We start from the raw sequence: 17,591 nt of genomic DNA on the forward strand, positions 1-17,591 counted from the left end.
ATGGCATTTTACTATGGCATAAGGTGGCCATACACAGGCAGATTTTAGCTGCCGATTTTGGTTCTTTAAACCAATTCGGCAGCTTATCTGCTCTTGTATGGCCACCCCTGACGAGCCTAAACAACCAAACTCTGGCCCAAAGTTGGTCAGATCTCAATTGGGAAGGTTTGATTTTCCATGGCATCGGCTTGTTGATACAGTCCTCTGCCCGACAGCACCTATATCCACCAGTTTATTTCAATCGTGTGGCCTAGGTCCAAACCACCAAATTAGCCTTATAACACCCACCTTAGGTGGCCATAATGGGAGAAGACCTCGCCAAACGAGTGAATCTTGCCGTGTATTGCCACCTTTACACCCATTTTGCACATTTTATAAACCGGAGCCACAAGAAATCACAAATGTAGTGGATCCCAAGGCATACATAATATCCAATAATTACCTTGACTTGGTTCATCCCTTCCTGAGCCTGTGCCAATTACAAGTATTCATTCTATCACTATGTATGTATGTATATCTTTATTTATAAAGCGCTACTTATGTACCCAGCGCTGTACAGTAGAATACATTAATACAAACAGGGGGTTATTAAGATAATAGATAAATACAAAGTATAACAATAAGCACAAATAAATACAAGATACAATAGTAATAAGATAAGAGTCAAAGACACAAAAGGATGGAGAGCCCTGCCCCATAGAGCTTACAGTCTAGATGAGTCTAGACTATGACTACCAGTCTAGACTATGCAAACAAATATCTGACAACCCCACAGCGGGGGTCTGTGTTTTAGTCAGGACTGGAAGTGGATGGGTGCCATGATGTGCTACCTACCCTCTTGAAGAAATGTTGAATGGCAGACTTCATTTTCTTTGCAGCTCACATACTCCCCTGTGCATTTATGCTCCTCATCCATTTTGCACACATAGCATTTCAAACAATATCCTTTAAAAATAAATAAATATGAAATTAGGTGCAGAATTCTTTACAATACCAGATCCCCACACATCAGCCAACCAGTAATTAGCTTTGATGGTCTCTTTCTTCTCTTTTCAGGGGTATCAAGTATAATATTCACAAGCCAACACAACACATTACCTGGACCTGGAAATATGCAAAAATCATCTTTCTGATACAAGTATGGGACCTGTTATCCAGAATGCTCGGGACCTGGGGTTTTCGGCATAAGGGATCTTTTTGGAATTTCGTCTACTTAAAAATTATTTAAACATGAAATAAACCCAATGGGATTGTTCTGCCCCCAATAAGGGGTAATTATATCTTAGTTGGGATCAAGTACAGGTACTGTTTTATTATTACAGAGAAAAGGGAATCATTTAACCATTAAATAAACCCAATAGGGCTGTTCTGCCCCAATAAGGGGTAATTATATCTTAGTTGGGATCAAGTACAGGTACTGTTTTATTATTACAGAGAAAAGGGAATCATTTAACCATTAAATAAACCCAATAGGACTGTTCTGCCCCCAATAAGGGGTAATTATATCTTAGTTGGGATCAAGTACAGGTACTGTTTTATTATTACAGAGAAAAGGGAATCATTTAACCATTAAATAATCCCAATAGGACTGTTCTGCCCCCAATAAGGGGTAATTATATCTTAGTTGGGATCAAGTACAGGTACTGTTTTATTATTACAGAGAAAAGGGAATCATTTAAACATGAAATAAACCCAATAGGGCTGTTCTGCCCCCAATAAGGGGTAATTATATCTTAGTTGGGATCAAGTACAGGTACTGTTTTATTATTACAGAGAAAAGGGAATCATTTAACCATTAAATAAACCCAATAGGACTGTTCTGCCCCCAATAAGGGGTAATTATATCTTAGTTGGGATCAAGTACAGGTACTGTTTTATTATTACAGAGAAAAGGGAATCATTTAACCATTAAATAATCCCAATAGGACTGTTCTGCCCCCAATAAGGGGTAATTATATCTTAGTTGGGATCAAGTACAGGTACTTTTTTATTATTACAGAGAAAAGGGAATCATTTAACCATTAAATAAACCCAATAGGACTGTTCTGCCCCCAATAAGGGGTAATTATATCTTAGTTAAAAATGAGAATTATTTGCTTATAATGAAGCCTTCTTGATGACGGGTTTCCAGATAATGGATTCCATACCTGTATTACTTTGCATTCCTATTCAGATATGTACATTGAACTGCCACAGTAACCTAAATGTCTATTTACATAGTATATTGATAAATGTTCTTATGGCTAACAGTTAATATAAGGACTCACCTGTCTGAAGCAGAAGAGCAAAGGCACAAACCAAGGCAACTGTGCCTGCCATACCGAGGGAGATAAGTTGGATAAGTTGTGGCACTATAAGTATAAGGAGGCTATTTGTTAGCTGTATCTGGGTTAACAGTTTATATAGTGTACATGGTAGGAATGTTGGGAGTATATTTATTATATAAGATGAGGTGGAGGATGAAAGGGTGGAGCACTAAATGTAAGAACAACCTTGACCTGATCAGATTTCTAAAGAATGTATCAGAGACCGGCCTATATGTATCTGAGAATAGAAAACAATAAAGAAGGACACAGGAGCCCTAAAGGAAGCTGCATTTACCCCATCTATAGATAGGAACCCAGTGGCACCTCGCGATATAGTAGTGGGGGCGCCAGTTAGAATTCAGTGCAAAAGCTGGACTCTCTAGCCTTTACACTTGGAATCCTTTTGCATATTGACTTTACAGAGATTCCGATTTTTCCGATTTATTCCAAAACCTGACTCCAGAGAGGCTACAGTTTAATGTGTATAAATGCTTGGTAAATGTTGCAGAATGTTGGGAATTTATAAGTAAATCACTAGAGAGAGCTGGAAAGAAAAGTTCCAAATTACGAGAAGGCCATCTCCCATAGACTCCATTATAAGCAAATAATTCTCATTTTAAAAAATGATTTCCACTTTCTCTGTAATAATAAAACAGTACCTGTACTTGATCCCAAGTAAGGTATAATTACCCCTTATTGGGGGCAGAACAGCCCTATTGGGTTTATTTCATGGTTAAATGATTCCCTTTTCTCTGTAATAATAAAACAGTACCTGTACTTGATCCCAACTAAGATATAATTACCCCTTATTGGGGGCAGAACAGCCCTATTGGGTTTATTTAATGGTTAAATGATTCCCTTTTCTCTGTAATAATAAAACAGTACCTGTACTTGATCCCAACTAAGATATAATTACCCCTTATTGGGGGCAGAACAGCCCTATTGGGTTTATTTAATGGTTAAATGATTCCCTTTTCTCTGTAATAATAAAACAGTACCTGTACTTGATCCCAACTAAGATATAATTACCCCTTATTGGGGCAGAACAGCCCTATTGGGTTTATTTAATGGTTAAATGATTCCCTTTTCTCTGTAATAATAAAACAGTACCTGTACTTGATCCCAACTAAGATATAATTACCCCTTATTGGGGGCAGAACAGCCCTATTGGGTTTATTTAATGGTTAAATTATTCCCTTTTCTCTGTAATAATAAAACAGTACCTGTACTTGATCCCAACTAAGATATAATTACCCCTTATTGGGGGCAGAACAGCCCTATTGGGTTTATTTCATGGTTAAATGATTCCCTATTCTCTGTAATAATAAAACAGTACCTGTACTTGATCCCAACTAAGATATAATTACCCCTTATTGGGGCAGAACAGCCCTATTGGGTTTATTCAAAATTTAAATGATACCTGTATAGTCTAAGCAAATGTAGCAGTAGATAAAAAGTGTCCTATAAAAGGTTATATGGCTTCATTATAGGTGTATTTATACCAAATTGTCCATCTGATTATTATAATTATGGGTTCCATTTCACATATAATGATTGGGAGCTATTAATTGTACTGTGCGTCATTATTGTATAATATATGTATAGGTATGGATCTATATGATTATATGGCACTGATGCTATACCCAGGTGTGTGCATTTCTTACAGTGCATAAAAAATGTTTGTGTCCAGCGATGAGTGAATCTGTCCCATTGCGCTTTTGCAAAAAAATTGTGCAACGCCGTAAAATTTGCGAAATGCGGGTACCACGTGTCTTTTTTTTTCCACAGTTAAATTTCATGAAAGTTTCACAAAACAATTTGCCAGTGGCTAAATGCAGAATGTCGCTGCGAATCCACCTCTGGAAAGTGAATCATTTTCCTGCTACTGTTAGGGTGAAGACACACTGAGCAACTAGTAGCAGCTACTTGTCGTGGCTACTAAAATAGACAATGCTGATCATTTACTGATAATTGTCTCTACGTGTGTTTTAGCAGAGGCAATTTTCAGTATTTTCTATGGCAGGGGATTTTCTGGAGTTTAGTAGCCATGAAAAAGTAGCAGCTACTAGTAGCCCAGAGTGTCTTCACCTTTAGGGCTGTGGCACACGGGGAGATTACTCGCCCGCGCCAAATCTCCTTTGTCGTGTGTGACTAATCTCCCCGAAATGCTATCCCACCGGCGATAATGTAAATCGCCAGTGGGTGGCATACGCGGCACCGTTGCCTTGAGAGGAAACTTCGGGGGAATCGTGTTGCCGCGATTAGTCACCCGCGACAAGGAAGATTTGGCGCGGGCAACTAATCTCCCAATGTGCAACAGCCCTTAATAAAACTGCTCCATCTGTATTTGCTTCCCACCCCCCTGGTACAAAAAATTAGGGTAATTTATGACCACAAATGCAGTGTTTTTTCCTATAATGCCAGCGTAATGGTGGCCGCAAGGGGGACAGGGTTGGACAAGTGGGGCAGGACCTGCTGGCTCAGGGGCCTCTGCACCCCTCAAGGGCCCCCCATCACAGCTATCACCACCCGTCTGACCCCCTCGCCCGTGCACGCGTAATTTAAACTTACCTTCAGCGCATTGGGAGAGGCAGACCGGCAGCTCGGGGAATCACCTGGCAGGGATTGGATAAGGGCCTGTGGCCTTCTGGGTTTTTCCCGGTGCCCCGGCAGCCCAGTCCGACCCTGAAGGGGGATGCAGATAATGAAAAAAAAGAAGAAGAAAAACAAAATAAGGCTTGTGCTAAACCTACTTTTTGCCTATTGCTTTAGAGTTTTCGTTATTTCTTGAGATAAATACAGCAAATAGGGAAATTGAAGTTACTCCATGTTTATTCCTTGCAACATAGATAGTTAGATTCCCAGTGTGTTTATGATCCCCTCGCAATTGTAGTGGAATTTTTCAATGTTGGGACAGGGCACCTGCATCAAAACGGCATCAGTGACTGATTCACGGTGGCTGCAACTCCAGGGTTACCCTGTGCCCAAAGGGATTTTTGCTTTCTATTTGGACAGGAAAGGTGAATGGGCTCAATGGTGCCAAGTCCAATTTTGGACTCAACTAACTTGGCATCAGTTTGTGAATCTATCTTTGCATGTCCACAACTGCAGTCGTAAATGAGCCATTGCGTCTTACCCACTTTTCACAGCTCCACATCCAATGTGCTGTGGGAGGTTTGTTCTAATAGTTATCATAACGACAAATATCTGTAGCACCTTCTGCTTCAAGCAAAAGTGCATCTACTGACCCAGGCTATCGCCAACACGGAGGCTCCAGGGTTCTATGGGAAATCAAGAAAAAGACTTCAAAATGCAGGATATCCTGCAGTCCAGTGTATTTTTCTTGATTTCGCTTGGTTCCTCTTCCCCCAGCTACGGGTTCGGGGCTTCATGCACCCGGACCACTTTCTGGACACGGTGAGTTGCTTTTTGACCGAAGTTACCTTTGATTGCCGTGGGATTCTAGACTCTTGCTACATAGAGTTAGACCTGGGGTGTACACACCTGGGTCTCCTTATTTATCTGATACGGACCTACACATACCCACCTAGTATTATTTAGATGTTTATTTAATATTTAAACTAGTTTATTTGCTTTTCCTTTTGATGCTATCCAGGGTTCTACGGGGCTTCTATGCACCGCTGCACTTTTCCTGCTATGTGTTTTCATGTGAAATGAACTTTTTATACAGAATTTTTGGGGAGGAAAAGAACTATTTATAGTGAGGAGTGGAACTAGGAACTAGGGTGTCACGATGGGGGGGTGCTAGGCAGGTAACTCTTGGTTGGACGGCTTTAGATGGTCTGCCCCTTGACTGTATCTTTTTTTTGGGGGGGGGGAACTTCCCCTTAAAGCTGCACCCAGCCCAGTGATACAGTCACATTGCACCTGAACTGAGGAGCCAACCTTCCTGCACACTGGATTGTACTGGCATGATCCTCCCATAGACTGACATACAAATGGAACAGCACTCCAGTCTATTTAATGATAGCACAGCACCCAGCCCAGTGATACAGTCACATTGCAGCTGAACTGAGGAGCTAACCTTCCTGCACACTGGATTGTACTGGCATGATCCTCCCATAGACTGACATACAAATGGAACAGCACTCCAGTCTATTTAATGATAGCACAGCACCCAGCCCAGCATGTCTGACCCAAGAGGACCTTAAGCATTGTCAGCATGATGTAATATGTTTATCTGTGGTACCCAGAGTTAGAATGGGGATTTCTTTCAATTTATAGGTCTCCGTTAGACCTCATTGTTATTTCCGAAAAGTTCCACTACTGTCAGCACTCGTCAAGCAATTTCAGCGTTTGTAGTTTTTTATGCCCACATAACCATTCCCTCTGGTAACCAATGTGACTAAATTCAACTTCATCCAAGTAGATGTAACGCTTGTTTGGCTATATTCAGAAAAAACCCAGGCTAGTGTTAGGCTTAGAGCATGGGTTACATGCGACTCTCTTAAACAGGATGGGCCTTCGCTAGGTGGAAGAGACCAGGCAGAGCAAGGGTGTAGTGGAACTACAACTCACTGTAGCTGTGTGTAGTGCAATTTAGCAAAGATGGACGCCAGTTCTTGCAGTTGAACTATAGTACAACTGATATGCAGGGTTATACTCACAATGCAGATATACATGTTAAATGATAGTACTCTCTGAGGACAATCAAAGGAGGATGCACACCGGTTTATCCCACCTCTTTTGGGAGTCTGGGCAGGGTAAATGCACCTGGTCAGCTTGGCACCCCATTTGGAAGCAGTCTGGATAGATACCTCAGTCCTCAGGTTGATAACCCCTAACTTGAGAGTCCTCCGTGTGAGTAGGGATCAGGGTTTATTCTGGCCTGTCTTCTACTGTATGTCTACTCCGTGGCCCTACGCAGAGGCAACATTGCCGGATGGAAGGGAACTATTATCCTTGATGGGGCTTGTAAACTGCCCTTGCTTGCTAAGTCTCACTATCTCACTCTCCTAAAGAGTACTCTTACAATTTCTGCTATTCTTTCTATTCCTCATTCATGGGGCCCTGTCCCCGACCCCCAGAGTGGATGGTAACACTCTGGGGCAATAAGGCTTTTCTGGGGCCTATTTCTGCTCCCAGGCTCAGTGGACCTACACCAAGGCAGCCAAAGAGGAAGCCACACCTCCTTGCTAGACGCTATATGAGACTGCAAGGGGTGTAGCCAACCCAAATAACCAATAAGGTGCAAAGTATAGTGTAAACTAGATACATGGGACTTTGCCCAGTAACAGTAATATGAGGAAGAAGTAGGGAAGTAAAGCCATAGGGGAGCTTAACCCTATGGGTCCCTACATAGATATAACATGATTGGCTTTGGTTGCCCCCATGAGCTAGTCCATTTACTCCAACTTTACCCCTGAACATTGCAAGTCTCGTATAAAACACTACCTGATATAAATAAAGCATCTTTAAAAAAATATGCTTATCTAGTAGTTTCTAGTAGTAACATTGAATGTGACATTGGATAATTTCAATTAGAAAACTGCCATTTTAAGAATTAAGGGCCGCCCCCTGTCTCATAGGATTCACAGTGCATACAAACAAGCCAAGGCACACATACATGCTAGGCCCCATCAGCCAATGAATGGGCAGAGTTCCGCCTTTTACTCCCACACTACTTCCTGTTACAGTTAGAGCTGCATCACTTCCTGTCAGCTGATCTCTGAGGGAGCACACAGCCCATCACTAAATGGCGGCTCAAGGGAAAAGATGTAAAAGGGCAATATTTACTGATAAATATATTCCAGTTTGGTAAGATTCTTTAAATGGGACCTGTCACCCACACATAAAAAGCTGTATATTAAAAGTCCTTAAAAAAACGAAACATAAAAACCCAAATTCTTTTTTTAATTAAATCATCCATACCTGTTAGAAATATATTTAAAAATCTGAGCTGTCAATCATTTATTGCCTGCCCCGCCTCTATGTCTAAGGCATAGAGGCAGGGCAGGCAATATATGATTGACAGCTCAGATTTGTAATTACAATTAATTGAACTTTCCATTCAGCGTTTCCTAGATATCACCTAGATGGTAAATGCACAAGATTTTTGGGTGATACAAAATGGCGCCTCCCTGCTTGCTATAACTGTAAATTCCTGAAGACTGAAGGAAAACAAAATTAGAAGTTTATTTTGCTCAACTAACATGATAAAAAAGGATTTTTTTATGTCTTAGGGTGACAGGTCCCCTTTAATAGGCCACATATATATATCTCAGACACCGCTGAGATTCACATGGGCATCTGACTGGACTATGATGGCCACCAATCACTGTAAGTCTTCCAAAGAAGTAGTGGCTAACACTGTGGGACTTTGTCCCATATTTTTAATTTAATTTTTTTAAACAACTCCACTAAAGCCTGTTACGTCAGATACAGGTATAGGACCCGTTATCCAGAATGCTTGGGACCAAGGGTATTCCGGATAAGGGGTCTTTCCGTAATTTGGATCTTCATACCTTAAGTCTACTGAAAAACCAATAAAACATTAATTAAATTTGATAGGATTGTTTTGCACCCAATTAGGGGTAATTATATCCTAGTTGGGATCAAGTACAGGTACTGTTTTTTTATTACAGAGAAAAGGGAATCATTTAACCATGAAATAAACCCAATAGGGCTGTTCTGCCCCCAATAAGGGGTAATTATATCTTAGTTGGGATCAAGTACAGGTACTGTTTTATTATTACAGAGAAAAGGGAATCATTTAACCATGAAATAAACCCAATAGGGCTGTTCTGCCCCAATAAGGGGTAATTATATCTTAGTTGGGATCAAGTACAGGTACTGTTTTATTATTACAGAGAAAAGGGAATCATTTAACCATTAAATAAACCCAATAGGGCTGTTCTGCCCCCAATAAGGGGTAATTATATCTTAGTTGGGATCAAGTACAGGTACTGTTTTATTATTACAGAGAAAAGGGAATCATTTAACCATGAAATAAACCCAATAGGGCTGTTCTGCCCCCAATAAGGGGTAATTATATCTTAGTTGGGATCAAGTACAGGTACTGTTTTATTATTACAGAGAAAAGGGAATCATCAATTGAACCTCGCCCCTAAAGTTTTCACGTGATAAACCATAAAATAATGTTCTCTCATTGATTTGAACCTGTATTTGCACAAAGCAGTTCCAAGGCTGCAATGGGAAGTTGTAGTGGAACGATTACCCTGGTACAATCCACAATTACAGGGTCCCTGAGTGAAAAGGTATAGGCGTAATTACAGAGGAACCCCCCCCCCTCAATGAAAATAAATAGCAAAGCATGAGACCCCTTTTAAAATCTGCCATAAATATTCCCCCAGAAAAGAAAAGTGGCAACCGTAATGGGAACTGATAATGTTCTTCTACAGTATTAATTGGCATTTTTAAAAGTTTGATATTGTTTAAAGGACAATGAAAGATTAATATAAATTAAAAGTAAGTCTAAAGGCATTCTTTTTAAGTACTTACTGCATATCTAAATTCCCAGATCCCTGCTTGCTTCTCTGAGATATGGTGCTGGCAGCCTACAGCAGTGTGAAGCCTACAGTGACATCACTGAAATCTCTCTCCAGATATCGATCGGACAGGTTAAAAAATTCAGTCGGATCAGGGACTGCATTGGCTCGTTGATGCGTTATGTTATAACAGTTGTTATAATTCGATTGTTTGGCCCCAGGGCCGTAGGTGGGGATATCGGGAGAAGAACCGCTCACTTGGCGACCTTGCCAGGCGAGCGGATTGTTACGTGTATGGCAAACTTTAGTCAGAGCTTTGTAGATTTATTTAGCATTTCTCTAATTTGCCCATAATGGGTAGAACATTGAAGATAAGACCTGACAAATGTCTTTTTTTAATTATTCTGTAATAAATGAGGCCAGTTTTCTTAATGTCTAGACTTTTAATCAGAGCTCAATTAATATTTATTTTCACCTCCAATCAGCGCACACATTAAATTACCAGCAACCATATGTGAGGATTCAATGCAAGCAACATACATTTTTAACCGTATTAAACTGAAGGCAAAAAGCGTTCTCAACTCTAGCATTAAACATCCTTGATTGCACTGTTGCTGCCACCAGTGCTTTAGCTGGAGTTATCACCATTGCTTTGGTCACCATCACCAGTTTGGTCGCTCTCTGGATCTTTACATACTATTTTTCCATTTTGATATGATTGAGGAACAATTGTATTTTTAAGGTTGGAACTGCAGATATTGCTAGTGACACAGCCACGTGCTGTAGGTTGCCCTGAGGAGCCTGCAAAGGATGAAAGTTTGTCAGTAATTCAGTTAAGGATTATCAGGAAAAAAATACTTGAATATAGTAAAAAAAAAAAAGATCACTCCGTTTTGAATAAAGGTGTCATTGACTCAAAGAAAGAACCTTTAAACACTAGTTATAAAAAGGCCCGGATATATTTTATGTACACACTAGTATTTTGTTAATGTTGCTACTATCAAGACATACAATTAGCTAATATTATTTATTTAAAAATGCCATCGTATTCTTAAAGACATGGCCATAGAGATCCATCACCTCTCTGTATCCACATTTATACAATACAACAGAATATGGTGATTCCTCCAGTGCCCACCCAAAACCAACTACAGGTATCGGACCCCTTATCCGGAGACCCATTATCCAGAAAGTTCCAAATTACGGAAAGGCCATCTTCCATAGACTCCACTTTAATCAAATAATGCATGTTTTTAAAAATGGTTTCATTTTTCTCTGTAATAATAAAACAGTAACTTGTACTTGATCCCAACTAAGATATAATTACCCCTTATTGGGGGCAGAACAGCCCTATTGAGTTTATTTAATGGTTAAATGATTCCCTTTTCTCTGTAATAATAAAACAGTACCTGTACTTGATCCCAACTAAGATATAATTACCCCTTATTGGGGGCAGAACAGCCCTATTGGGTTTATTTAATGGTTAAATGATTCCCTTTTCTCTGTAATAATAAAACGGTACCTGTACTTGATCCCAACTAAGATATAATTACCCCTTATTGGGGGCAGAACAGCCCTATTGGGTTTATTTCATGGTTAAATGATTCCCTTTTCTCTGTAATAATAAAACAGTACCTGTACTTGATGCCAACTAAGATATAATTACCCCTTATTGGGGCAGAACAGCCCTATTGGGTTTATTTAATGGTTAAATGATTCCCTTTTCTCTCTAATAATAAAACAGTACCTGTACTTGATCCCAACTAAGATATAATTACCCCTTATTGGGGGCAGAACAGCCCTATTGGGTTTATTTAATGGTTAAATGATTCCCTTTTCTCTGTAATAATAAAACAGTACCTGTACTTGATGCCAACTAAGATATAATTAATCCTTATTAGAGCCAAAACAATACTATTGGCTTTAAATACTGTTTACATAATTTTCTTAGCAGACTTAAGGTAGGAGATCTGAATTATGGAAAGACCCCTTATCCGGAAAACCCCAGGTCCCGAGCATTCTGGATAATGGGTCCCATACCTGTACAATGTTCCAAGAAAAGAAAATATAAATAGATTCTATTTCATCAGATCATTTTGCTCCTAATAAAGCTGACTCTAGTGTGCATATCCATGTGTGCTGGTAGGGACCTTAGTTTGTAAGTGGCACTGGCGGTGGGATCAATGTAAGGGATGAACAACCATTGCAATGCACTGCGTAATTTATTTGTTTTATACAAATGATATAATATGTCATACTGGTCAAATATGTGTTATTAGTTTAATTTCCAGCAGAACAGTTTGATAGCTGCAGTTTTAGAGGCAGTTGATGAGAAAGGAATTACAATTCTGTATTGTAATCACAGTGGCTCTAGTTGGGCCTACAGTCTACTGATTAAATAGCATTGATGGAGCCATAAAGTCCCTAATTATATTTTAAACAAACTGCTGAAAATGTATAATTGGGCAAGTGAAAGTATCACAACCAGCTAGCATATCTCCACCTGCAGTCCGTCTGGTTGCATATTGCAATACTGTGTGTAAAGATAAAAGAGGAGTTAACTGTATTTATCTTAGAGACTTCCATTTAGCTCCACTCACCCTGTCCCAACCAGAATACAAGAAGAAATCTATAGCAGCCAATGGAAAGGTTAGGTGCTATAGTGCAGAAGGCCTTATTCTAATGTTTCTCACTGAAACTATCCTTTGGGATGCACTTTCTGGAGAAAATTAACTAAAACTGAAACTGCCCCAAAAATATCGCTCATACGATTACCTGAAGAAAAGAAGGAAAAGCATTTGTCTTCAGGTCCTGTGCATTGCAAGGTCTGATCCCCGCTACAGCTGCCAGAGTCATCGGCGGTACAGAAGGGGCACTTTATTTCATTGTCTTTAACTAAAAACAAAATAAAATAAGATAGCGATATTAATCCAAGAAAAAGTATAAGCAAAAGCATTTGAGGCTAATTCAAGCTAAGCCTGCACTAACACATGTTTCCCAACATTCCCCCTTTAGACATAATTATCATTCTATGGACTTTTGTTTATTGCGTTCATATCAGATTCAGTCCTTATAATAATTCTTCTCCAGTAGTTGGGTGCAAGGAAGCCCTGTACTTAAGGACTTACATAGGCACACACGGTATCCCAAGACCCAGAACGAACGCCAAGATTCCGGTCACTCTTCTGCCTATAACAGCCCCCTTTCACTTTGGGAGGAGCCCTCCGCTACTCGGGTGCTGCCAGGACTTAATGTGAGAGAACTAAGGCAATCGTTCTGGGCAGGCAAGGGAACCAAAGTGTATTTTTGTGTACAGGAAGAGGAGACAAAGTCACAAACAGGGTGAGGTCAAAACCATACGAGGAATCCAGGAAACGTAGTCAAAGATCAGGAAAAAGGGTCAGGACAGGCAGAAGTCCAACATAGAAATCAAGCAAGGAAAGGCACCCAGGAACTAGAGAAACAGAACTTATGAGTGCGACTGATGCACCCATCATAGAGGAGCAGCCGCACAGAGGGAGGAGGCGGGCGTCCCCGCTGGTGAGACAGTGGGCATTGGCGCTGCCACCCAGATACCCTCACTAGCAGGGGTAACTACACTGCTCCATTTCACATTGCACCTGGTGGTGTTCCCTAGGCTGCACATCTGATTCATGTACAAACTAAGGGATTTCCAAAAGGACATCCCCGGCTTCTCTTTATTTCTATAACAGGGCATCGACTTTCAATATCTTATGTTGAATAAAGGTCATCATGGTTGAAAGAATTTTTGAGCACTATGTTCTAGGTGAACCAGCCCTTAAATCAGCCTACGGGGCAGGGATTTCCTAACTGTTTTTGCCCTCTGCTGTTGAACAGTAATTCCCTTTATCTCCGGCATTTACTTGGTTAACAACATACATTCACAGAAGTATGAATATTACAGCAAGACATACCTTTTGGAGAAGGCTGGCATTTGTTTGTTTTGCAGCAGGAGGTTGACAATGTCATTTTTTTGCCATTGGAGGATAAGCTGTATGACTGGTCGCAGAGCTTCGCTGGGGCACACTTTCGTAGACCAACAATGAGTGAACTTGTCATTTCTAAAAGAGAAAGGAATATTAGCATGCACTATTTTTATATACATAAAAATGACCAAACTATGTCAATGTGGATTTTGTGGATGCACATTCACAGGTTCTATTACCCTTCCTTTACCATCCAGGTCATTTAAGCAATTCTGCTAGGATTAAATGCCAGAATATAAACTGTAACTAAGTCACAAAAGAACTCTCTTTTTATTTAACAGTGCATGGTTGATCCTGAAAGAGGGAATGCACAAATTAGTATAGCTGGGATGAACGTGGTACTAAAAAGTAAAATAGATGATAAAGTGGAACACAGGTGATAAATGAGAGGTTGCAGCAAGACAGAATGTTGATCAATATATAAATAGTGGCACAGGATGATCTATAAAGTATGAAATGTTACCTGTTTTAGCATACGCTGAAAGGCAGATTTCATTTTTTGCACATACTTTAAAAGCTCCGACACATTTGTACTGTTCATTCATTTTGCACTCATAGCAGGATAAACATAAACCTGTAAGCAAGAGGAAATACATTTACAGAGTATTAAGCACAAGCTATAAATCAATGGTAATAAAAGTCAAATACATTGGTGAGTCTTCTTTGCCTTGATAATGCCACTATGTATTCAAAAGAATAGGCAGCCACAAGTGGCAACTTACCTGTAGGTATCAGAACAGCAAGAACACAGGCTAAAAGAATGGCCTTTTCCATAGTGACAAGGTGTTAGGGCCCAATAATGTTCCTATTAACTCAGAAAGGTTTCTTCTGCTAAAATGCAGCTGGGCTATTGGTTTATATAGTTTAAGCGCTATGATTATCAGGTGTATAAATTACTATCTTAAAGGAGGAGCAATAAGGGTGGATCACCGTATCTTGAAAAATATACATAATATTTATATCCTTGTTCTTTTTTAGAACACCGTTCCATGCAGATTTGCAAATGAGGTCAATGAATACTCCCTTTAGATTTCTAGTACAATGTGTGTTGAAAAACGTGAGTTTTGGTGCACATTAACTTATGTAAGGTGCCCGGCACAAGAAGGTGCAGTGTTTATGGGTGCTGATGTTGGTGAGGGCTGTAGGTTCTGATCTTATTAGAGAGATCAGTTTCATCTTGTTGAAAAGAGTTATATCATAACACTCCGCTCTTCATAGATAAACACTAAGGGGCCCATTTACTTACTCACGAACCGGGCGAATGCGTCCGATTGCGTTTTTTTCGTAATGATCGGTATTTGGCGATTTTTTCGGAAAATTATCGCGACTTTTTCGTTGCCATCCGAATGTTGCGTAAAATCTGGCGATTTTTTCGTAGCGTTAAAACTTGCGCGAAAAGTCGCGCCTTTTTCGTAGCCATTCCGAAAGTTGCGCAAAATGTTGCGATTTTTTCGTAGATTTCGGATTCATTCAAGCTTCAGTATGGTGACTTTTCTTGGGCCAGGTTGGAGCTGCAGAGTGCCATTGAGCCCTATGGGAGACTTTCCTTGGGCCAGGTTGGAGCTGCAGAGTGCCATTGAGCCCTATGGGAGACTTTCCTTGGGCCGGGTTGGAGCTGCAGAGTGCCATTGAGCCCTATGGGAGACTTTCCTTGGGCCGGGTAGGAGCTGCAGAGTGCCATTGAGCCCTATGGGAGACTTTCCTTGGGCCGGGTTGGAGCTGCAGAGTGCCATTGAGCCCTATGGGAGACTTTCCTTGGGCCAGGTTGGAGCTGCAGAGTGCCATTGAGCCCTATGGGAGACTTTCCTTGGGCCGGGTTGGAGCTGCAGAGTGCCATTGAGCCCTATGGGAGACTTTCCTTGGGCCGGGTTGGAGCTGCAGAGTGCCATTGAGCCCTATGGGAGACTTTCCTTGGGCCGGGTTGGAGCTGCAGAGTGCCATTGAGCCCTATGGGAGACTTTCCTTGGGCCGGGTTGGAGCTGCAGAGTGCCATTGAGCCCTATGGGAGACTTTCCTTGGGCCGGGTTGGAGCTGCAGGGTGCCATTGAGCTCTATGGGAGACTTTCCTTGGGCCGGGTTGGAGCTGCAGAGTGCCATTGAGCTCTATGGGAGACTTTCCTTGGGCCGGGTTGGAGCTGCAGAGTGCCATTGAGCCCTATGGGAGACTTTCCTTGGGCCGGGTTGGAGCTGCAGGGTGCCATTGAGTCCTATGGGAGGCTTTCAAAATCATGCTAAGTCTGAAAGTTTCGGCCACCGCTTACGAGCGCTCAATACGAAAAAGTCGCGACAAGATACGAGCGAATCGTAATGGCTACGAAAAACTCGCGTTTTTTCGCGAAAATCGTATTGGTAACGAAAAAATCGCGGCAATTTCCGAAAAGTCGTAAAGGCGCCGAAAAAATCACAAAAAATACGAAAAAGACGCAAAATGTTCGTTTTCCAATCGGAATTTTTCCAATTCGGATTCGAATTCGTGTCTTAGTAAATCAGCCCCTTAGACATGATGATATAGCAGAGCAAAATGAATAATAGATAAATACATGCATACAATAATGAATAAAAATAAATAAAAATTACAGTTGCTTTAAAGATGCCACAGAGCTAAGCGACAGATAAACTTTGAGATAAGATTTTCTGAACTAAACTGCATCTCAAATTGAAACTCGTCATAACTTTTCACATGATAAACCTTTTTCTCACTGAGTTCAGTCTGGCCAGTTATTCCCTATTCTCTTTTGTTACTGATCCTGATGTATAAAGGGAGGGGAATTAAGTAAAATGCTGTTCAAAGCACCCTACACCAATAGATCTAACCAATTTAGGGTTAAGGACATAACTCCATGGAGACAACTTACTGCAGGAGCTCCAGCAGTTGAGATATTGATAGCCACAACTCTCAGCTGGGTTTGTATGGTAACCAGACCCAATATACTTTATATGACAGAATGAGCATTATATTATGCTAGTGCCAGTGCAGAAGCATTATGGATTATAGCATTATTACAAGTGTAGAAGCAATATCGATATGATAGTAGAGGCAATGTGTAGAGATATAATGAATGAGAATATAGAGCAGTGGTTCTCAACCTTCCTAATGCCGCAACCCTTTAATACAATTCCTCATGTTGTGGTGACCCCCAACCATAAAATTATTTCTCAGACCATCGGAAATATGTGTTTTCCAATGGTCTAAGGCGACCCCCTGTGAAAGGGTCGTTCCACTCCCAAAGGGGTCCCGACCTGCAGGTTGAGAACCGCTGATATAGAGACATTATGGATATGAATGTAGAGATAAAATGTATAAGAGGAATGTAGACGTATTATGGATATGAGTGTAGAGGTCTTATGGATTTAAGTGTAGAGGCATTATAGATATGAGTATAGAGATATAATAGATAAAAATGTAGAGGCATTATGGATATGAGTGTAGAGATGTTATGAATTTAAGTGCAGAGGTATTAGCAATATGAGTGTAAAGGCATTGTGGATGTAAGTGTAGAGGTATTAGGGGTATGAGTGTAAAGGCATTGTGGATGTAAGTGTAGAGGTATTAGGGGTATGAGTGCATAATACTATGCACTAACCTACAGGAAATATTTGAGTTATGGACTGTGATATTACAAAATGTAGACATTGCGATATTTGTGCTCAAGCTCTAGTTATTCTGTACAATGGATTCTGATCATACCATTGTTGCAGCTATATAGTGCAGGCCTACTTTGTATCTTTTTATTATCTCTATCTATCCTGCGCCATCCTCTTGTACCCTATAGCAAATTATTGGTTTCCGCTCCCACCAATCCTGTGCA

At 40.6% G+C, this 17,591-nt stretch overlaps 2 protein-coding genes across 2 annotated transcripts in view; both read right to left on the bottom strand.

Moving 5' to 3' along the window:
* LOC116412458 overlaps window positions 1-2,372 on the bottom strand; it is an 8,653-nt gene extending 6,281 nt beyond the window's left edge. The window contains exons 1-2 of the mRNA XM_031906703.1: window positions 2,268-2,372; window positions 835-945 (exon numbers count right to left, since the gene is read on the bottom strand). Coding sequence (XP_031762563.1) covers window positions 835-945; window positions 2,268-2,319 — 163 coding nt within the window. The 5' untranslated portion in view covers window positions 2,320-2,372. The remainder of the gene's footprint in view (window positions 1-834; window positions 946-2,267) is intronic.
* Window positions 2,373-10,198: 7,826 nt separating this feature from the next.
* LOC105947860 (phospholipase A2 inhibitor and Ly6/PLAUR domain-containing protein) lies at window positions 10,199-14,615 on the bottom strand. Its single transcript, XM_012967300.2, has 5 exons — window positions 14,505-14,615; window positions 14,246-14,356; window positions 13,711-13,857; window positions 12,551-12,670; window positions 10,199-10,576 (listed from the first exon to the last, which is right to left on the bottom strand). Exons 1-5 carry the CDS (start codon window positions 14,554-14,556, stop codon window positions 10,404-10,406), a joined length of 603 nt encoding a protein of 200 aa, XP_012822754.2. The 5' UTR covers window positions 14,557-14,615; the 3' UTR covers window positions 10,199-10,403.
* Window positions 14,616-17,591: the final 2,976 nt, after the last annotated feature.

The sequence above is a fragment of the Xenopus tropicalis genome, chromosome 7 (genome assembly GCF_000004195.4).
Source record: "Xenopus tropicalis strain Nigerian chromosome 7, UCB_Xtro_10.0, whole genome shotgun sequence".
Classification (NCBI taxonomy): Eukaryota; Metazoa; Chordata; class Amphibia; order Anura; family Pipidae; genus Xenopus; species Xenopus tropicalis.